Source organism: Vicugna pacos, chromosome 20 (assembly GCF_048564905.1).
Source record: "Vicugna pacos chromosome 20, VicPac4, whole genome shotgun sequence".
NCBI classification, from domain to species: Eukaryota; Metazoa; Chordata; class Mammalia; order Artiodactyla; family Camelidae; genus Vicugna; species Vicugna pacos.
Window position 1 is genome coordinate 40,280,950 of NC_133006.1, and position 23,054 is coordinate 40,304,003.

Here is a 23,054-nt window from a genome sequence, read left to right on the forward strand (position 1 = left end):
TTGCAGCAACATGGTTGGACCTAGAAATGATCATACTAAGTGAAGTAAGCCAGAAAGAGAAAGAAAAATACCATCTGATATCGCTTAAGTGGAATCTAAAAAAGAAGACACAAATGAACATATTTATAAAACAGAAACAGATTCGCAGATATGGAAAACAAACTTATGGTTACCAGGAGGAAAGGAGGGATGGGGAGGGATAAATTGGGAGTTTGGGATTTGCAAATGCAAACTACTACATATGAAATAAACAACAAGGTCCTACTGTACAGCACAGGGAACTATATTCAATATCTTGTAATAACCTATATTGGAAAAGGATATGAAAAGGAACATATACATGAAACTGAATCACGATGCCGTACACCAGAAACTAACACAACATTGTAAATCGACTATACTTCAATTAAAAAATCAGAAACAAAACAAAACAAAGCAAAGCACTTAGGAGAAGTAACGTTGCCTTGGAGGCTCGGCCGTAGGTGATGACAGCCATCGGGAAGCAGGGCGGAACCCTGGAGGGCTTGCAGACACACACCTGAGGGCGGGGCTGTGTTTCCAAAAACTCCTGTTTTCCTGTTTCCCTTTTTTGAAAAATCTGCATCTCAGTGTTGACATTCTTCTTTTTCTTTTCTTTTCTTTTCTTTTCTTTAAATCAACTTCCTGTCTTTAAGTGTGGGCAGAAAGGCTGCACTTTCTGCTCAAGGCTGCTGGCTGTTTAATCCTGCTGCCCCAGGTCGTCCCTCTGAAACTGCATCTTTGTTTCTCTGGCTGTTTGTTTACTTTCCTTCCCTCGCCCAGCAGTTACATCCCTCCGCGTCTAGGAAAATAAACAGAGCAATTGCTTTCTGTGGGTCGTTTTTAAAATATTGTTAAATGACCAAATAACTGGCCTGTGATGTTTTCCATTTGTATTGTTATTTTTTGATGTCATTGCTTCTTTTGGGCATCTTATGCTCTGTTTACTTCGGAATTATTAGTTTTTGAGAAAAGCGGGTTTCCCCCACCCCCGACCTTTCCTTCCAGGCTGTTTGAAATTTTCTTTTTTTGTGTGACATTTTATCAATGTGCTGTACCTTCTGCTCTGCCGCCGGGCCTTTGCAGTTCACCCTGTTTGGAAGATGCTGCCAGCATCGCTTTGCATCCTTAGAGCCATTCAATGTCCTGTGTGACTATCTTGATGGATTATTCAGGTGCGCCTGACCTGACTTTGACTTTGTCATTGAGGACTCCTTGGAGGTCAGATAAAGTGGAACCTATCTGGGGGGGAAGTGAACAAGGCTGATCCCTTCAAGGAGAGAGAGAGCAGGTGTTGATTTTGAAGCACGGCGATCAGATGCCATGGTCCCCTGATCCTAGAACCTCCCGGGTGGCCCATCCTGGTTCCATGGGGACCACTTACAACCCTCAAATTACTGCTGGAGATAGGGCTGCCCATCCCCTCCACCCCACTCCACTCATCAACTTCCCCCTGGAGGAAGATGCTTTCAGGTGTGGGGGAAATAGGATTTCTCTCTGGAGGAATCATGATGTCTGCCCAGGAGGGCTTTGCTATAAAATATGCTGTCCTTACTCGCAGGAGAATGGCCTTTCATTTGCTTCTTTTAATTTGAGAGATGTCATTTCCAGACACCTTGGCACAAAAGAGAACCTGGTACCCGAGGCTGAGAAATGTCGGCACGTGTGCTCCTCCTCCTCTGTGGCTGCTGGAGGTCCCTGGAGGAGGCCTGGGAAGAGCCAGACTGGCCTGATGTGTGCAGAGAGGGGAGGCTGCAGGGGAGGGAGGGAGATGAGGAAACAACCCTTGAACCAGGAGACAAGCCTCTCTTCTCCCTCTCCTCCTTTCTTCCTGCTCCTTCCTGCCTTCTCCCTGCTTCCCCTCTTTCTCCTCCTCTTTTTTTTTGCTAGTACTTAAGGTTTTCACCTCTTCACCCAAAGGGTCAGTGTTTGAGTTGTGCCTTCTCCACGTCCCCACCTTTGATTCTGGGATCAGCTGGCATGGCTTGCTCGGGACCAGAATTCTGCGATCGGCTTTAAGTCACGGGCACATGATGACTTCAGATGTGTTACTTTGTTAAGATACTTAAAATGCATGTGCTTCAGTTTCTGTATCTGGGAAGTGGAGATTCACATCCTACACCCCTCGTAGGGCTGTTTGAACTGAATGAGACCTTCTAAGCGGAAGGATTTTATACACTACAGCGTTCTGCAAAAGCAGGAGGTTGTTATGACGATGGTGATTCTGTCCAAAGTAGCCTACAGATGCTTTGCAGTCTTGGGGGGTTTTGCGTCAGGTTCCCTTGGCAATGTGGTCTCTCTGGCTGGAATTGCCCAGACCAGAGCCTGGTGAAGCGCCTGGGGGATTCTTCCTGATCTTTACTAGGGAGCAGCAAACTTTTTCGATAAAGGGCCAAATAGTTAATATTTTCGACTCTGTGGGCCTTCCGTCCCTGTCACACGCCTCACTGTGCTGTTGCAGACAGGCTGCAAGTGGAGACCGGGTGTCGCTGCCGTCCCCTCCCCGCTCCCCCAGCCCCACAAAGCGCTCAAGCCACTCACGCACATCTGGAGCCTTAATTTCCCATCCACGGAAAAGGATGTTGAGACAGCCCTTACCGCAGCTCTGGTAGAGCACTTCCAAGTTCCCGTCCCTGCAGGCCGTGTGTGCGGGCCAGGCCTCCCCGCCGCCCTGGGGAGAAACCAGGGCCCAGACGAGGAAGGCGGCCGCGAAGCCCTTCATGGCGAGGGCCCGTGTGTGACCAAGGGAAGGAAAACCGGCCCAACAGAAAGGGCCCTAGGGTGCTTCCTCTCCCCTCAGAGAGGGGTGACTTGTTCACTTTCACTTCTCATATTTCACGCTCCTGGGGGCTGAGATGCAAAAGGCAGTTAGCAGAGAGGCCTCTGAGTGCAGCTCCCAGAACCTCCGGCGCTTAAATCTGCGGGGTGAGGCCAGTCTGGGTCCGGGGTGGTGGATGTTTGACTTTGTCAAAGGAGGAGACAGCAAGTGCCGTGTGACCTTCCAGCTGGGCCCCCAGACAGCCCTCCTTGGAGGGCTCAGTGGGGCAGTGAGCTCAGGAAAGCCAGCCCACCGGCCTCCACGTGCTTCCCACCACCTGGCGCCCGTCTCCGCAGGCCTCTGATGTGGGTTGTGGACCCAAGTCCTGGCCCGGGGACGGTGGGCAGTGTCTGGCATTTGGGGGCGCTGCCGAGGGACCTGTGGGGTCTGGAAGGAAGCTTTTGCCTGGTTAGCACTTTTCCCGCCTCTGGCTTCAGCTCCGCCCTCAGGATTGGAATTTCAGCAGCAAAGTGTGTGCAGCTGTGAGAACAGGGTCAGGTTCCGGGGCGGCCGCTGTGGTCTCTGGAGACCGGGGGAGGGGACGGTCCCCAGAAGTGAGCTGGGTTCTATTTCTGGGCTCAGCTTGAAGGGCAGGGCAGGGAAGGGCGGGGAAGGATGGGGAAGTGAGCACCTCCCCTTGAAGATGGGGGTGTAACTGCCTGGGTCATTGGGGGGGTTATTAATGACAAGTCCCACTTTCTTTTCAAAGCCAAGACTCTCTCTCCCTGTTCTGCTGCCTCTGGGGTCCTGCCCCGTGACAGCCAAGTGTCCCAGCCCCGAGTCCCACCCCACTCCCAAGTCCGGCTTAGCGTGAGAGAGCCGGGGTCAGGGCCAAGGCCTGCAGGTTTGACACGCAGCAGAGAACACTTTCCCTGGGAGGAAGACCATTTCTCTGGGTGCGCTGGGTCAATTGACTATTTCTGTCCATGACTTAAATCATAATTAAAGTCACTTCAGTGCTTTTTTCGAAGTAAGTGGAATTTAATTACCAGGAAAGACAAATACGTCGACTTAATTGATGGATACTTTGGATTTCTGGGGAGACAGCAGGGTGTGGTCATTTGGGACGTGTGTTTCAGGCACTCTTCTGCAAACAGGTTCAGTGATGCTGGCTTTCAGCAGTGATCCTCCCAGTGCGGTTCCCGGCCGACGGCATCAGCTTCAGCCGAGAGCCGGTTAGAGATGCCAGCTCCGGGCTGCGTGCAAAGCAGCCGAACCAGCAGCTCCGGGCTGCGCCCAGCCCTCTGCGGTCATAAGCCCACCGGGCGGGTCTGACACTCGCTCGGACACCCGGCTTTTGTGAGACCCTTGGGGAAGTCAGGCCCAGAGGAGAGGTGGGTAAGTTGCTCTAGAAGAGACAAAGTAGCCCCACCTGGTCTGTGAGGGCGGAAGGGCAGCGCTCAGGCGGGGCGAGCTTCCCGGGAGAGCGGCGGGCCCTGGAGGCAGCCCGGGACCAGGCGATTCCAGCGCAGGATCGTGGGGCCCCAGGAGCTGCTGGGACAGCGCCAGCCACGAGTGAGGAGCGCTGAGGCCACGCCCCGCGGCCCCTGCGGAACAGCGGGACCCGCCCACCAGTCGAGGACCCTGCAGGGCAGAGCCGGGGCAGAGACCACGAGCTGCCCCGACGCGGAAGCCGTGTCGTCTGAGGCCCGGGCTGCAGATTGCTGTGAGTCAAAGAACCTAAGGGATGAAAGTAATCGTAACTCAGGGCCTGCACTGGCGTCTGGAAGTACTCGAAATGGGCTCCCCGGGGGCTCTGGAGGCACGGTGGTGCTAGAACTTGAAAGGGCGGCAGCATTAGCTGGAGGGCTCCTTCACACAGATCCCCGGCCCCACACCAGCCTGGGGTGGGGCCCGAGAACCTGCATTTCTAACGCATTCCCGTTGCTGCTGGTCTGGGGGCCACAGTCTGAGACCCTCCACTCTAGATGGTGGGGTTTGGTCTGTTGCAGAGTGCACAATTTTTAAAAAATCATCTAAGCTCCTAATAAAATGTTCTTGTACTAAATGACAGGCAACATCCCGTGTAACACGTAGCACACCCACATGGGAGTGAGGAGTGAGCCTTTCTCTCTCAGGAGCCCTGCTACTGAGAGCCGGGATTTGCCGGAAGCCATCAGTGGGGGCTCACCTGGTCCAGTCGGTGCCTGGTGCCTGGAGCTTTATAAAGGCAGCAAAAGAGTTTGTTGAGAATGTCCTGTTCTCTAGCTCCAAGATACAATTAGAATCAGTTGATGATCGTTTTTTAAAATATGGCTACCTGTACGTAGGTGGTAATCAAACACCCCAGCAGGCTCTGACGCTGACTTCCTGCGCCTTAGCACATCGCGTTACAGAAGCTGTGCTGTTCTGCCCTGTTCAGGTCTCTCCTCTCCTCTTGTATTTTATTTTTGGGGGATTGAGGCCAGGACCTCATGCATGCTAAGCATGAGCTCTACCACTGAACTGTGCCTTCCCTCCTCCTCTACTCTTTTAAATAATCCTCGTTGTCTGTGTCTCAAGCTTTCTTTCCGTAGAGGTCTGCTGGGGGTGGTGCCTTATTTTTCTCGCCAGGTGGAGATGTGCTCATCACGATGGCTGTCACTGAAAGTGCTCTTAAGAAAGCTCTTCTGTTTCAGGAGAGACTTAACAAAAGGGAGACGGAGGGCAAGAGTGCAGTGACTTAAGTAAGTCAGGGTGACGCTGAAACACAGGAGGAAATAAGATGACATCTGATGCCTGGATTTTGCCGCAGAGAGCACAGCTCGGAAAGAGAGAAAGGCGGGAGGGAAGGAGAGGGAAGGAGCTGGGGAAAGGCTGCCGCTGGGGGAGGAAGCAGCTGCCTGCAGTGGGACGAGCCCAGGGTCTTCTAAGGATGGATTCTGGGTGGTTTGCTGTGGGGCGTGCTCTGCGCCAGCTCTCTGCCCTCTGTGACCCGCACAGGTCTGTGGCGACATACGCCCCAGGAACGTGTGTGTGTGCGCGCGCGGACTGAGAAAAGGGCGGGGTTTCACATTTGCATCAGCTTGTGTTTCCCAGGGGACTACAGGTTCCAGCTTGCGGCGGGCACCGCATTTCCAGTGCATGGAAGGGGCTTCGGGGCGGTTTGACTGACGTCCCGCGTGCCAGCGGCGGGCAGGCAGCCCTGACCGCCCAGCACGGCTGGTAGAGCCCCCTTGTCTCCAAGGGCAAACGTGTCTTCGTCGTCGTTTGCATTCAGCTGCGGCCGCTCTCCTCTTGTGCTCCTCCAGCGTTCACGCTGTGAGGTGACTTCTGCCCTCCTTCCGGCCCTCGCACGTGGTCCCTTTGCTCTGTGGCCTGTCCCTATGTTTCTGCCCCATGCGGTGGGGCGAGACAGGTGTGATCGCTTCTCGCTATTGTCTTCCGGGCTGGACTGAGTGCGGCCTACACGCGGCTCCCCAGCGTGCAGACGGCAGGCACCCGGCTCCTTGCTGGGACCGCCACGGAGCCGCCCCCTGGGCTGATGGCTGGTGTCTTACTCTTTGGCTGTGTTCACACCTACTGCTCCGAGGGCTGCACGGGTATCTTGTAGAGCTGGTGCCAGCCGGCTGAGCTTTACAGCAGAGTCTTTCCAGGGTCTCCCAGACTTCTGGAAGCCTCCTCCCCAGGAAAGCGTGAGATCTCATTAAAACCCCTTGGAGCCTTGGTATCACGGAGTCCATGCACGTATCAGATAGAAACATGTAGAAACAACCTGCTTTCTATGGAAGGCAGGGCAAAATCATTGATTTGCCTTCTTGCTTCAGATTCACTCACTCATTTATTCAGCAAGTATTCATTAAGCACGTCAGTGAGCCAGAAACACACAATTCCAACAACCAGGAATACAAGGTCCTTTTCACCATCGAGTCCCCTACTTTCGAGTGGGAGGAGACAGCAATCAACAAATTTATCTAGTACTATTTTTAGTAAAAGACTTTGCTTCCTAGAAAAATTGCTTGGGTTTCACACAGACAATTGGATCGAACTTTCTGAAATATTTTCAGCTTATTGCACATACGCACTTAACCTTTTTTTTTTTTTAATTTGCCCCAGCCTGGTAGCTCATCAGGGTTTTCCAATAACTGTTCACTCCAACAGATACACTGTAGCAGTTTCCCCAGTTTCTTCATTATTGCCGCATTTACTATTTAATGTTGAATTAAAGTTTATTAATGTTTAATTATTCTGGGGCCACAATATGCAAAGCACTTGGTTGCTAAATGAACCTGTAAGTTCTATGAGAAACCACAAATAGAAGTGATGTTGGCTTGATTAAGGACCGTGTTCCTGGGCCAAGGACGAGGTGGGCTCTGTAGCTCAATCTGATCCATCCCCCAATGAGGAAAAGAAGAAATTGTGGTGTTTGATTAAGGCAGAAGAAACTGCTCTGAGACTTGGGGAGGGCTGGTCTCGTCTGAAAGGACTGTTGCATGTTGCCTAGAAATTCTCTACAGAATGGGACAAATTAGCAACTTGTAGCTAAATCCCTGCTCAGGTTGAGAATGCTCTCAAGATTTCATTCTAATGAGACTGAAATGATTTTAATAAACGGGAGGAAAAGCATTAGGGAGGAAACCGGAAGTGTGGTAAAGGGCGGAGAGCTCTCTTTCCCTGGTGTAGAGAGGATTCGCCGTTTGCTGTTGCCGCTGGCGTCCGCGGACCAGGCTTCAGCTGCCTCCAGCTCCAGTTGGTTCCATCGCTTCCAGCTGGTCATTACAGCGTTTGTTCTTGCCACGTGGAAGCCAAGTTGAGAGCACATTTCGCTGGGCTGGCAGGTGGTAGTTGGAATAAAATAACTTCCCCGTTCTCTGCCTCCGACCCCTGGAGGTTTTCTTGATTCCTCTCTGTTGGCAGTGGCTGCTGGATCGACCTAGAATTTTTCTGAAGAGACATCTTGGAGAGCTAGCTCTTCTCTGAAATAGCAAAGCCATCTCAGTAGTAATTTTGACATATAAATAATAATCTTTGAAGTAGCCTGTGTTTTTTCTCCTCTGGAATCGATAAGGAAAGCCAAGTGGGCTGGACCCCCGTTGTGCACTGGAGCCTCTTCTAAGCACTTCAACATATACACACACACACACACACACACACACACACACATATACAAAGTAGGTGAGGCCCCATGATTCTTCCATGTACAACTTTGAAATCCCAAAGTCTCGAAAAAAGAAAAATTTTTTTTGAAACTCTTTTGGTAGAAACTCTGATCTACATTGATAAGACTTTAAGGTCTCATGCGTCTAATAGTCTTAATTTATCATCTTAACTCATCTCACCTAGGCGAATACTAATTTGTCTCACGGCAGAAGTATTCATGTGACTGACTAGTGGGTGATGGGTCCTGCCCCCGACCCCACTGGGGCTGTTACGAACTATAAACCCTATTACTTTTCTAAAATCAAGAAATTCTGAACCTTAAAATATGTCTATACCCAGAGATTTCAGGCAAGGGATTCTAGACTTGTTTTATGACAATCCTTGTTCTCCAGGTGAGGAAACTGAGACGTCGTTAGTAGCAAGTCCAAGATCACACACGTTGATCAACACAAGTTGCAAGTCAGACAGTTAGAGCCTGGAACTCAAGGTCTGGGACCCTGGGGACATGGTCTCTTTCGCACCGTGCCTTTCTGCTTGCTTACCTTCCCCTCTAAGTGATACCGAAGCGAATTATCCCCACCACGTGGAGGCTGATGGGCTCGGCCCGTGCAGCTGCAAGGAGTGGCTGGACCCTGGCTTCCCTCTGTCCGAGCAGAACTGCAGCAGGAGGGGAGGAGGGCCAGTTAGAGTCGTGCAAAGGGAACGAGTTTGTGGTCAGGGGGGCCTGGGCTGAAATCTAGCCTCTCCTGTGTGTTTTCGGCAAGTTGCATAACCTCTCTGAATGTAAGTTTCTTCACCTTTGAAACCGTCGATAACAATAAATGGTAGACTTTTCCACGAGTATTTTTATTTTTCGAGGAAACCAGACACTGGGGGATGCCCTCAGCGCCAGATTCAAGAGTTTCTCAGGTATCTCGCCTGCAGACTTTTCTGTTCAGCCAAAGCCTGGCCCTACACCCCAAGGCAATGATTAAATGGGTGGAGCTAGGTGGGTCATAAACATCTTCTCATTAGAAGAAATATCTTCCGGGAGGGGCGAGGGTCAAGCTCAGTGGCAGAGCGTGTGCTTAGCATGCATGAGGTCCTGGGGTCAGTCCCCAGCGCCACCTCTAAAAATAAATAAATAACCCTAATTACCGCCCCCCCCGCCAAAGAAACAAAAAACAAAAGCAACAATGAGAAAAGAAGCAGTATCTTCCCACTAGAAATATGAAGTGACGATGAAAAACAGGATGTTGAAATCTCAGAAGTGAGAGGCCATGGAAGGTGGCCAGCGGTGACCAGCCCTGAAGGGGGCTAGTCAATGGTACCTTTCCTGTCTCCCCTGGACGCCGCTGAAACAAAGGGTCAGACCTCTTCACGGCAAGACGCTTAATATTCACAAACCGAGTGCTTTGCTTTTGCTTTGAAGCTTGGATGTGTCAGCTCCAATCGTAAGGTTATTGATGAAAAAAGTGGGAAAAAGTACTTTGTACTTTTCAGGCAAAACAGTGCTTTCTGTGGCTGTGACCTCTGCTCACTTGGCATTTAATTGTGTTAGACTCACGGCCCTGAGTTGTCACTTTTTTGCTCAAAAAGCTGGTCTTTCCTTTGTTCGAGCTTTTGAACCTGAAGACTGGAGACTCCCCATCAGGGAGTCAAAGATGAAGTCGCTTAAAAATAGTCTGTCCGTCACCATTGGCTTTCCGTGAGACTGCTTGCAGATTGCTCTTGACAGTGAACACGATTCCAGACAGTTGCTGGTGCAACTTCGAGTGGATGGTCTCCTTGGAGACCCCCTGGATATTTGGGAAGAGCAACTAAAGATGTGTGACCAGTTCCGTGTACCCTGAACAAACAGGAAGCACTATTGCTCAGCAAATGCTCTTGCCTAAGCCCCCACCAGGAGAGGAAGCTTTGTAAGGCGGTGGGTGGAGTCACACTGACCTTCGTCCTCAGTCTGGCCCCACCACTGACCACGGTGTGACCTTGGCAAGTCACAGATTCTCATCTATAAAAGGAAGCTTGCCAAACCCTCGTTTCAGGTTTGAAAACGAAACTGGATCGAGTAGGTATGGAAAGTGCTTTTTATATATTTGGCCCCGAAAACCTGGTAAACCCCTTTGTGGAATAACTCCCACTACACACTGGGGGCCAGGTTCTCTGTGTGAATGAGCGCAGTAATTCTGCCCAAAGGATGCAATGAAGAAAAACATCAGCACAGCCCTGGCTCCTAACAGTGGGATTCGGAAGATTTGAGCTTCTTGGGAAACTGGCAGAAACCACTCTTCAGTTAAAGGAGAGTGAGTTACTCCCACTCACCTCAGAGTGAAGCCTGCCGATTTCAGGAGGGAATGACTGGACCAGAACTCCATTCATGGTTTTTCCAGGCTCCTTGGTTACTGTGTTTTGCCAACAAAAAAGATTGTACGCAATATGGACACTGACATGGCAGCACACACTTCTGCCCTGGGATTTCTCTGGTTTCTTACTTGAGCTTCGTGACACTCGTTTAAATGGGCAGTCAGATCAGTGCCCGGCTTCTCCACTGAAGAAGGGACTTGGCCATTTATCCTTGAGCATCGTTGCTGCCTTGAATGGTGTCTAACCCACTATTCATGGTCCTTAGTGTTAGTTGACAATAATAATAATAATATAATAATAGTAATACAACTAATATTCTTGAGGGCTTCCAAGAGGACAGGTGTGTGTTTGACAGGATTGAAGGCAGGTGTTGTATACTTCTGACTCTACAGATGAAGAAACTGAAGTTTGGAGCAATTAAGCGATTTGTCCAAGGTCACGTAAGGGCAGAGCCAAGACTCCAATCTGGGGCTGATACTCAAATCCATTTCCCGAACCACAGCACTCTGTTGCTCCAATAAACAGAGGAACTGTGTTATCAAGGAGTGAAGGCAGGGGCAGAAGGGTTCCAGCTCTCGCCTAACTTCACAAAGGTTGTTATCGGTGAGTCTGGGATTACAGAGCGCCGTTTGCGTCCCTTGAGCCTCCCTGCTGTAGCCGCTGTAGCCGCTCCCGCCGGAGGCGCTGGATTACTCTGCCGTACCTTTCCTTTACAATGACACCTGGCACTTGGGCAACTTAAAACCAAATTTAAAGCTAGTGTTCAACTGGTTGCTGCAAGCAGAGATGGTTACTTTCATTTCTAGTATCACTTCCTCAGACCGTGAAGGATGTCTACACAGGGGCCCCAGCCCGCTTCCCGTTAGAGGGCCACCATCTTTGCGTTTCTCTAATTGTCACACTTTCCAGAGCAGGAGGAAGTTTTAAAGTGATCAGCATTTTTGATTTTTGCAAGAGGGGGATTTTTTTTTTCCAGCTGTAATGAGCTGTCTTGGGAAGATTAATATAAGATGTTGAAGGCCTGTCAGGAAATATTTAAATAAATTGACATGTCTTTGTGAAAATGGAAATCGTGGAAACACATAAATAGTTCCTCCTTTATTGAGTGGGAGAAGAACAGCTCTCGGAGCACACCCCAGCGTTTGAATTTTCCCCGAGGACGGAGCTTCAGACAGTTGGAGAAAATGGAAAGCACACACGGGGAAGAAGCACTCACATTTCATCAGCTTAACCTCCAGGATGCGGTCAGGGAGGGCACAGCTCAGTAGAGCACGTGCTTGGCATGCACGGGGTCCTGGCTCGCTCCCCAGCACCTCCATTAATATAACAAATAACTCAATGGACCTAATTACCTCTCCCCTAAAACAAACAAACAAAAACTCGAACAGACCTCAGTATGACCGGGCCCAGCCTGGGGAGAGAGGCAGAGCCCCCCTCTGGGAGGCAGACAGCAGGCCACCAGCCCTGGGAGGGCTTGGGGTCTGATCTCAGCAGTGACAGGGAAGCCTGTTGGTCTCGCCCATTTTTACTGAGAAGGTCAGTTGCAACCAGGAGCACAAGCTGTAATAAACTGCTTTCTACAACCTTTTTTGGCAACAGCTTTCAAATCCGAGACTAGTGACCCACCTCGTTCAGACTGGGAACAGATTTTATAATGTCAGGGACAGCTGCGGAGTGGTTCTCTACAAGTCCCAGGGCCCCACGTGCTTGTCAGGCGGGGAGACCAGGGACAGAGATGCTGGCCTCCAGCTGTTCAAGTAGAAATCACGTCTCCAGAAGGTTCCCCTCTAACCGGCCCACCCCTCCTTCCTGTGCCCAGAGAGGCTCTTGGCTTCCACGGGGTAAACTTGGAAGCTGTTCTTGACTCAACTGCCTTGGCTCGTGTGGCGCTGTGGGTGGTGCAGCAGACAGATATGACAGTGCCAGCCCCATGCTGACCTCCTAGGACCTGAGTCCCTCTTCTCAGTGCTCAGTGCTGAGTACTGCTTCTCAGTAGCATCAGTCCCTGGGGCCTCACCCAGACCACCTGGATCAGAACTGAGAGGGTCTGGGTGTTCTGATGCAGACTGAAGGCTGAGAAGGATGGCTTTAGAATCATGTTATCCAATATGGTAGCATATGGTATGTCGGTATAATAAACAAAGAACTAAAATACACCAAGACAAACTATTCTTATAAAAGGACGGAGGGTTTTCCTGTGTTTCTTCTGTAATTCTGATTGTGTCTTCCTCTTCCCTTTCATAAGAACGCTCTATACTTATCACGAGTGCCCTGATGTGGGGGAGACCAAATCCACATTCACTTAAGGAAGGTCACTGGCCTCAAGTTTACACTTTCACTCCAAAGGGTAAATGGGGTGCCCTCTATTTGCTGAGTATGATTATTTTGGAAACATGCTCTTTAATGAAATAATATACATGTACATGTATATGTATGCGTGTGTATACACATGTGTACGTATATGTATTCAGTGCCCTCAGGTTGCTTTTGAAATAAGTAACACAGGAGAGGAGAAACCCTGATGGCAGTGCCGTTCAATCAACAACACTAAGATAAGAGCCAAATTATTCCACCTCCTTAAATCATTTTTATCTAGCTCATGAAAGGAAGTTAATTTAATTTCAGGAGATTGGAAGCCTTGATTGAGCTGTGAGTCCCTGAGGCATTTATTAGACAAATGAGACCAATGGAAAAGAAATGTGATTTTCATCTTTAATTTCCATACGAGATTTATAGCCAAATATGGGAGAGTTGATTTTTAAAATGTAACATTTCCCCCCAAAGTTGTCTCCCATGGGGCATTGCAGATGAGGATGTAACAGAGGAGCTGACAAAAGGTGGCCCTTGGGTCTCACGTAGTGTCATGGCCTCTCCACCCGGCAGCCTTTGTTCTGAAGCCACAGGCTGCAGCTTTGAGGCCCAGCCACTGGCCCCGTCTGCTGCGTTTCTGGCTGCACAGAACTTCAGCAGATTAATTATAGCCATTATTACAGGGCACACCAGCTACACAGGGCTTTTTCCCTCTAGGATGAAAGAGATTTAAAAAAAATTTAAATTCAGCCTCAATAAATGTCTCAATTTGGGCTTAGTGGAGATGAGAACGGAGAATTTGTCTCCGGGCATTTCAGCCTTTTTCAGTGTTTAACTGTAAGGAACGAAACAAAGGATCGTGTGGGATCCGCCGCCTCCTTCCCCCCACCGGGCTGTGGCACGTCTCTCTAGTGCCATCTTCACCCACACCAGCCAGCTTGCTCCCAACCCCAACCGCATTCACTTACTTGTATTTATCCGCACCAAAGGTGAGGATTCCTCCTTAAGGGAGGGGAAGGAGAGAGGAGAAGCCCAGGCTGTGCCCAGACTGGGTCCCAGGTGTGACTCCAAAGGGACGCGTCTATGTCGGGCCCCTGGCCAATTCTGCGCAGGTAGGCAGCCTCATCCCTGTTCTTTGAAAGACTATTTGGAGTCTTCTCATACTTGGAGCTTTTGGTCAACACCTCCCCTGGCTGTACCCCAGATACGTCATGGCTGCCAAGCCTGAACAAGGGGGAGAATCCTTACAGTGAGAACCAAGGCCAGTTCAGCTCCGTTACTAGGGAGTACGTCCTCCTGACCGAAAGGGCGCTGCTGGTGGAAATGCGGTTTGGTGCAGCCGTTCTGGAAAACAGTATGGAGGTTCCTTAAAAAACTGAAAATAGACTTATCCAGCAATCCCACTCCCGGGCATATATATTTGGAGGGAACTCTAATTTGGAAAGACACATGCACCCCAATGTTTTTAGCAGCACTGCTTACGGTAGCCAACACATGGACGCAACCTAAATGTCCATCGACAGATGACTGGGTAAAGAAGCTGTGGTATATATACACAATGGAATAGTGCTCAGCCATAAAAAAGAGTAAAATGATGCCATTTGCAGCAACATGGATGGACCTGGAGATTGTCATGCTAAGTGAAGTAAGCCAGACAGAAAAATAAAAATGCCATATGATATCACTTACATGTGGAATCTCAAAAAAAAAAAAAAAAAAAGACAAATGAACTTATTTACAAACCAGAGGCAAAGTCAAAGACATGGAAAACGAACTTGTAGATACTGGTGGGGGAGGGATAAATTAGGAGTTCGAGATTTGCAGATACTAACTACTAAAACAGATAAACAACAAATTTCTACTATATGGATCAAGGAACTTTGTTCAATATCTTAAAGTAACCTATAATGAAAAAGAATATGAAAATGAATATATTTGAAATTTATTTCATAAATTTGAAAACTAGGAAGAAATGCACAATTTCCTTGAAAGCAAGCCACCAACACTCAAACAAGAACAGGTAACCTGAACATACTTATAACGATTAAAGAAATTGAATTTGCCATAAAAACTACCATGAAAAACAAATCTTTAGGCCCAGATGGTTGCCCTGTGTGTGCTGGGGGTTCCCAGGACGGTCACTAGAGGGCCCCACAGGACTCAGCGTATTGCTGTTCTCATGGCAAAGACTGATTACAGCAAAATCAGCAAAATCCAGGGAAAAAGAGAGTGAACTCCGCAAAGGGACAGGCACCTGGGACAAAGCCCGGAGGATACCAGGTGCAAGCTTCTGAGAGTCCTTTCCCCGTGGAGTCACACAGGTCTTAAATCTTCCAGTGAAGAGCTGCGACAACCCATGTGATGTGGGCTCCACCTGGGACTCTCGCCCGAGCCTCAGAATCTCACTGTTTCTTTTCTAATCAGGGTTACTCACACAGGAACTCCGGGCCTGTGTGACTGACCACAGGCATGAAGTCCCAGCCGCCCAGAAGGAAAGCAGTGTCAACATCACCACGCTACCCTGCCGGCGTGGCCACTGCAGCCACTCCGCGCATTTAGGGAAGGTGGTCTATCGCCGGAGGCTCTGTTTACCACCCGAGTTCCCAGACACCAGCTAAGGGGCAATCTCGCAAGCAGGTCTTTGCTAGAATCACAGTGTCGGGTCTGCAGTGTTAACTCTTTCCTGCACACTGGAGAATTCTGTAACACTAGCCAAAGAGGAATTACAGCCAGGCTTGCACGGTCTCTTCTAGAAGACACGAGAAGGGAACGTGTCCTAATTCATTTTTGGAGGCCAGTATTATCGTGATACCAAAATCAGAGAGACAGTCCAAAAAAAGAACCACAGCCCAATATCTCACAATGAATGAGATGCAAATATCCTCAACAAAAAATTAGCAAACCAAATTCAACAATGTATAAAAGGAACATAGAAAGAACTCTTAAAACCCAACAGTCAGAAAAGGAACAGTCCAATTAGAAAATGGGAGTAGGACGTGAAGTGTTAGTTCACCGAAGAGGAATTACAGTTAGACAGCGAGCATGTGAGATGTTCCCCATCAGGAGCCTGATACTGAAAACACCACACTAAGGTTCAAAGAAGTTTAATTTAACAGCCCAGTCTTGAATAAGCTCAGATGTTCTTTGCCAGGTGAATGGTGAAGCCAGTGAGTGCGTGCAAACTGTGACTTGGACAAGTCTGCAGGGAATTATGCTGAGTAACAAGTATGTCCAATCCTGAAAAGTAATAAACTGTATTATTCCACATTCATGTAAATTTTTGAAATGACAACGTTTTAGAAATGGAGGACAGATCAGTGATTGCCAGAAGCTTGGAGGAGAGCTGGGTGTGGTTGTAAAGGACAACATGAAGGTTCCCGGTGGTGGTGGAACTGTTCAGTGTCTTGACTGTGGTGGTGGGCGTCTGAATCTACAGACGATAAAATTGCCCAGAAGGCCCCCCCCACACACTAGTACCAGTAAAACTGGGGACATCTAAATAGGATCAGTGAGTCATGTCAACGTCAGTATCCTGGTTGTTATACCGGAGTGTAGAAAAATGTTACCGGTGGGGAAACTGAGTAAAGCAAACATAAAATCTCTTAGTAGTATTTTTCACAGCTGCACGTGACTCTGCAAATATTTCAAAAAAAATTTCAGAAGAAAAGTTGTTCCAGTTTCTTTCCAAAAGCAAATGAAAGCAAAACAATGAATAGTCCTCCTCACCCGGCACTGTCACATTATTATTGCTTTCTGAATCTTTACGGAAGGAGGAAATAAAACAGTTTTAGGAATCCTGTGGAATATACCAGAAATCTTCGGGGACTGAGCCCTCTCTGGCTCGGGCACATGCTGGTAGGGAGCCCTCTAGTGGCTGTCTGGCTGCTCTGCACCTTCTCACCATACTCCTGGAATGTAAGTCAAGAGGCAGGTTTCCTGGGCTCAGTCTGCACACAGCGGACATCAGACATCGGGAGGCGAGGCAGGAGCCTGCTCTGCTCTGCACCTGGTCTGTGTGAGCCGCTGCAGCTCCTGGCTGGGCTGGCTGGGCACGTACACCCCCTGGGGCCCCGGTATAATTTTCCTCAGTTAGCTGTGCCCCTGCAGGGATGAGGGCAGGTACCTCTGCTCCAGGCTGCGCTGCGGCAACCCATTCAGCCTTGGAGAGAGGCGCCTGCAGAGACGGGCTGGAGCTCCTCATCAGTACTCCACCTGCCGGACAGACGGAGAGTTCAGTGTTCCCGAAGAACAACTTACTGGCAAGGACCTGGCCGGGGAGACGAGGGGAGTGGGGGAACTTTGGTGCACAGGGCCAAAGGGCTCCAGTTCGGAAAAGAACTGCTGGCGTTTTCTGCTCCAGAAGGTCACCCCAGTGCCTCTAAAGGGGCTTCGCCATTCTGTCTGTCCGTCCGGCGCCTTCGGGGACAGGCATCCCAGAAGGCTATTTTGGCCGGAAGAAGCCAGATGGAGAAGTGGAGGTGTTGGAGGGGGGTGACGAGTCACTCAGCGTTTCTTCAGGAACAGTGGGGAGTGCTCCCATCAAGGGACGCCCCCCGCACCCCGGACTGGAGTTTTTCTGACAGCTTTGGGCGTCACTGGCCATGTCTGGTGCTATGAGTGTGGGCCAGAGCCTGCCGTTGCGATGCTGAGTGAATCGTAGTTGGTGTACTATAAATCTGATGTCCAGAGCAAATAGTCCATTAACTTTCATGCAGAAGTCCTCAGTCTCCCTGCCGTACATTACATCCCCATGATCTGTTTATTTTATAACTTGGAAATTTGTACCCTTGGGCCCCCTTCACTCATTTCACCCACATCCCATCTCCTGAAATTACATTTCTTAAAACATTTAGACAACAAGCTTCCTGCTTTTGCCCTCGCCGTCCACGCCGCCGACGCAAGGGTGAAATCGCCTTTCGCACCCGGCACTCCATGCGGGAAGTTAAAAAAAAAAGTCCAAAATAAATAACGAGGAAGCCGTGGACTTTGCTGTCAGAGTGTTCGAGTGTGGCTAGGAGCCTCCAGCACAGAAGAAACGTCAGCTGGAAACAGGCGCGGAAATGTTCCCACGTGATGCATCAGCCAGCAGCGCAGAGCGAGGGGACGGGGTGGTTCCTGCAGGAAGGCGGTGCGGGGAGCGGTGGGTTCGCAGGGGGTTGTGAGGGAACCCGGCAGTCGAGGTAGACTACACAGGGTTGGTTTGGTGGCTCCCTGATGCCATTGGTCCCTGCCCTCCATCTCTCTCTGCTCAGAGCTCGTGGGCACACGGCTCTGGTCTTCATGGTTTCAGCCTCGTGTTCCCAAGACCGCGGGTCACCCCGGCTCAGCCGGGGGCCTGCATTCCGCGCAGGGAGGGGCAGGCCGACTCCTGCCGGTGCGGTCTGCCCCCTTTTAGGAAGCATCACCCGGAGGCGTCTGTGCCCCCAGAGCTGGGTGACGTGGCCTTCGGCGCCGCCCACGGGACGGGAAGCCCGGCTGCGCGCAGGGCCGCGCGGGAAGCGGGATGCAGGGGCCGCGCGGCCGGCGGCCCGGCGGGGAGGGCCCGGCGGGGAGGGAGGGCAAGGTCGGAGCGGGCCCCGCGTCTGCCCAGGTCTCTGTGCGGCGCCGTTAACCAGTTCCTCGCACATTTCTTTTCACGTTGGCAAGAAATTGGCCCACGACTGACGGGCTACGTCCTACCGACCCGTTGCCTAGGTCAGCAGTGGCCCCTCTTGTCTCGAAGGAACCTTCAGATGTTTGCAATGGACACCAGCCCGCGTGCTGCGCTGCGCAGTGTCAGGACCTCGGGGCGAAGGCTCTGACTCGATCCTGTCTGATGAGTCAGACGCGACCTCGGTTTATCGATGCTCAGACCTCAGCTCCGTGGAGTCCCTCCCACCTCTTCAACGAGGTGAAAAGCCTTAGATGAACTCAGAACGAGCTGTATCCTGGTGGTCTCCGCGCCCCCGCGGCAGGGCTGCAGCCCACGCTGCTGTTCCGAGCAGCCAGCCCGTCGTCCCCCGTCTTCGCCCTTCTGAGTAATGTCGCCTCTCTCGCTGCCGCGATGGCTGACCCAGGACTGTGAGGCCGTTACAGGCCGTCACCGCCCCCTCTCTGGTGGCGGGGGCAGCCCTTTCCGGCTCGTGGCCCCGTGCCCAGGACGCGGACCTGTGCCAGGTAACTGTACGGGAGACAACTTAACCGTCTACCCCGAGTCACAGCCTCCCTCTGCTGCCTCGGGTTTTGCTAGGAGCTCAGTCTTCGTAGACCTGGCTCCACCTTCGCGCTGGGTAGTGAATGGTGCCGATCACGCTGACATCTCTGGTCTCTGGGAGCAGAAGCCGAATCCGTTTGAATCCATCTGTTCTCTCACTTCACGGCTCGTCTTCAGCTGGATCCAGGTGCCGGTCCTTGTATTAGATGCGTGGAGAGGCGGCTGAAATAAGTAAACCTGTGATGAGTGGCCTCAAAAAGCTGTCAGATTGGGATCATTGTCCCTCCCCCGCCCCCACCCGCTCTGCTCTATTTCTTCTTTAGGTCTGATTTGTTCTTCCCCCAGGATGAAAGGAAACTACTAGCGTTCCTCATTTACTCCAAAAAAGGCATCCTTCCACTTCCTCAGGCTTGAACACGGGCTCACTCAGGACACCTCTCGGTCTTCTCCTGACCCTCACGTGAGATGCACGTTCACGCCCTCCTGAGTTATTCTCGTGGACTTCCGCCTTCCCTTCTGCACCCCAAGCTGTGACTCCAGTTCGTAATGTCATAGTGAAATCATCACACTGTGTCCTTCTTGGCCTTCTCTCCGCTCTCCCCCTCCACCATCTCCCTCTTCTCCAGATCATTTTACGTCAGATTCGTCCAGCAGTTCTCCTGTCAGCAGCTTACGTCGCCGACCTTCAAGGTCCCTCACTAGCTGCCCCCGCCCCAGTGTCCATGGGCGTCCACTCCGCCCGCGCTGGCCTTCTGGTCTCCTGCACGTGACCTGCCCGTCCCTGCGCTTCCCGTGCGCAGCACTGTCATCCGGTCTGTATTCCTTTCGCCTTTCTGCCAACACTTGTCTTTGCCTCCTACAAAGCCCAGCTTGAGACACGGTCCCTGCGAATCCTCCGCTGAGTGACTTCTCCAGTCTCCTTTGCTCCTTGGTCTCAGGATAGCGTGAAATTGGAAGTATATGGTTGTGTATTTGTTGAGATGCTGCTTCACAGACACATTCGACACCCCTTCCCCTTGGAGGTCCTTCTCTCCTGCGTTGGGGAAACAGATGGAGCTCCCGTTCATCTTCCATCTCACGTCGTGCTTGGCTCAACACACTGAGCTCAGTAGGTTTTGAATTCATGTTACTGACGACTGACTGATTGAGGTGTCTGACTCAGCCTTAACAGCCTAGCCCCCCTCATTCTGTTTCCCTGGTGAGCTGTCAGTTAGCGAGAACAAGATGGCTGTTCGGTTGTGGGTCTAGTTCCCTCAGTGGTGGGTTAAGGTCACAGAGAGAAAAGACCTGTCACGTGATCACCTGCTGCCCTCCTCCCTCCCAACCACCAGCTTAACGAGTCACCCTGGGAGCCTTGCGGGAGGGAGTATGTGGAACTCAGCCCCAGCCCACTGCTCTCCTTAGAATCATGGCTTGAATACACTTGATGATGGATTTATGATGATGGATTAGAAAGTGATTTCCATAAACATGCCGAAATCTCAAGGGGTTAAAACAATAAAAGTTTATTTCTCAACCACTTAAGGTCCAGTGAATGATGGGCGACTCTGAGGGTAACTGCCCTCCATGCGGTGACTTGGCAACCCAGGATGCTTCTGCCATCCTGTAATGCTCTTCTCAACAATTGCCAAGGCTGGGGAGGGGGGCTCCCAAGAGCTGGCTTGGGAGGGACGCAAATCACTTCCGCTTACAGCCTACTGTCTAGAGTGTCACATGGCCCTACCTAACTCCAAGCGGGTGGATGTTTAGTGAGCAGTGAATATCTTTGTCCAGATGCAATTTAGCTTCAAAGAATTAACATAGATTTCAAAGTCACCTGACAAACCATCTTGTTATGGCTGGCCGTCTGAAACAACGTGCTGCACACACACTTCCAAAGTGGCACTTGTACGCTCAGTTGCTCATCCAACGTGTAACTAGACTTATACGGATTTTATGGTAAAGAATCCTGGCTAAAGACGACAATTAGTTCTTGCTTAGCCAACTTTTCCTTCTGCAAATAAATCATGCCACTCCGTGCCGTCAGGCATTGCTTTATTGACAGTAATTGCACTTTCTTTTCACCATGACCATGAATTTGTGTGTACAGTGAATGCTCTATGAGAAGTGAAGGCTTTTTTACGGAGGGGGGGTTCCTTATTTCTGAAATTTAAAATTTCTTATTAAATTTTATATTTTTCAAAGGGATATCTGTACATCATTAAAACAAATTATATAAATTCCCGGGGGCTTATCACCCCCAACAGCAGTGTCATTGCGCCACTCCTCATTCAGATTCCCACTCCTTGTTTTAACTATTCAATAGTTTCTTTGAGGATCCCCCTTTGAACATATAAATGACCACCTGTTACTGCTGTTTCTTGATTTTTCCCCCCCAGGTATGAACTCATATGTTGAGTGATGACCTTGGGGGATAAAGATTTAGAGCTCAAATTCACCTACTTTTTTCACATGCCCCATCATCCCAATAAAGTTACATATCATTTTTGGTAAATTAATATTCAGAATTTATATTATCATGACCACAGAAACATTGTTCACAGCTGAACCCAGTGTTACACTGTGATTATATTTCCTGTATTGTACAACTTTTTGTTTTTCCTGGAGTTTATAATTGACTTATTTTTTAATTTTTATTGCTCTCTTAGTCTTCTCTGTCACTAGCAATATTTCATTCCCAGTCAGCCAAGGACTTTCCTACAAGTACATTCAATTCCATTTGCCAGTTTCATCTTCTAGAAGCGAGTCCATAGAAGGCCTCTGTGCCTCATCCTGCCCTTCCTTCTCACCTCCAGGACTGCAAGCTTGCAAACTGCATTTTCAGCCTTCGCTGCCAGCTGAATTCCACTTAAGTCTGCCAACTGGAGGCATTCACAGAAACCAGCAAGAGTGAAAAGACAGAAGCTGTTCTGTTTCTGGCAGGCCCTTTATCAGCGCCAATGCCATGCACTCCAGCTCAGTGGTAGCAGAGGGTGATTGTCGGCTCCCACAATCGTGCCAACAGCTCCAACACCACCAGCAGCTACAGGTGAGCAGGCTCCTGCCTGGGGTAGCCCACAGTTGACCATGAGCTCTCCGAGCAGCTGGACAACAGTGCAGGCTGAGTGGAGTGGGCTGACGTGTGCACTGGCTCCTGCAGAGCGTGGCAGCAGCTTTCTGCAGCTCTGGATGTCGGGAAACAGCACACCTTCCTGTTTGGCTTGTCCAGTCCTTTTTTTTTTTTTAAACTGAGGTATATTCAGTTACAATGTGTCAACTGCTGGTGTACAGCACAATGTCCCAGTCATGCATATACACAAATATATTCATTTTCATATTCTTTTTCATTGAAGGTTATTACAAGATATTGAATATAGTTCCTGTATACAAAAGAAATTTGTTTTCTTAAAATCCATTTTTATATATAGTGGCTAACATTTGCAAATCTCAAACTCCCAAATGTATCCCTTCCCATCCCCTTTCCCCCCAGTAACCATAAGATTGTTTACTATGTCTGTGAGTCTGTTTCTGTTTTGGAGATGAGTTCATTAGTGTCCTCTTTTTCTCTTTAGATTCCACATATGAGTGATATAATATGGTATTTTTCTTTCTCTCTCTGAGTTACTTCACTTAGAATGACGATCTCTAGGTCCATCCATATTATTGCAAATGGCATTATTTTATTCTTTTTTTGGCTGAGTAGTATTCCAGTGTACAAATATACCACAGCTTCTTTATCCAGTCATCTGTCAATGGACGTTTAGCTTGCTCCAATGTCTTGGCTGTTGTACATAGTGCTGCTATGAACATTGGGGTGCACGTGTCTTTTCGAATTAGAGTTCCCTCTGGATATGTGCCCAGAAGTGGGATTGCTGGTTCATATGGTAAGTCTATTTTTAGTTTTCTGAGGAACCTCCATACTGTTTTCCTGCTCTTCTAGTCTACAGCAGTAACCTCATTCCCCATATGAAATCTCCATCCTTTTGAAATACCTAGAGTAGTTTCTGTTTTCTTCTTTGGAAATTGATGGATACAACCTGGCCAGGCCTGCTACCCTGCAACCTTGTGGTAAGAAAGCAAGAAATAAAACACAAAAGTAACTAGGTCAGTGACTATGGCTCAGTGATAAGTCTCTTTAGATCAGTGTCGCCCAATAAAAATACAATAAGCCACATTAAAAATTTTTTCTAGCAGCCACATTTTAAAAAAGTAAAAACAGGTAAAATTAATTTTGATAATATATTTAACTCACTATATCCCAGTGTCACTTCAACATGTAATCACTGTGAGACAATCATTAATGAGATAGTTGAC

At 49.6% G+C, this 23,054-nt stretch overlaps 1 protein-coding gene across 2 annotated transcripts in view; it reads right to left on the reverse strand.

Annotated features, from left to right (window-relative positions):
- LY86 (lymphocyte antigen 86) overlaps positions 1-2,758 on the reverse strand; it is a 47,495-nt gene extending 44,737 nt beyond the window's left edge. For both annotated transcript variants that reach the window (XM_006198657.4, XM_072945729.1), the window contains exon 1: positions 2,617-2,758. In XM_006198657.4, the coding sequence (XP_006198719.1) occupies positions 2,617-2,740 (124 nt within the window). In that variant the 5' untranslated portion in view covers positions 2,741-2,758. The remainder of the gene's footprint in view (positions 1-2,616) is intronic.
- Positions 2,759-23,054: the final 20,296 nt, after the last annotated feature.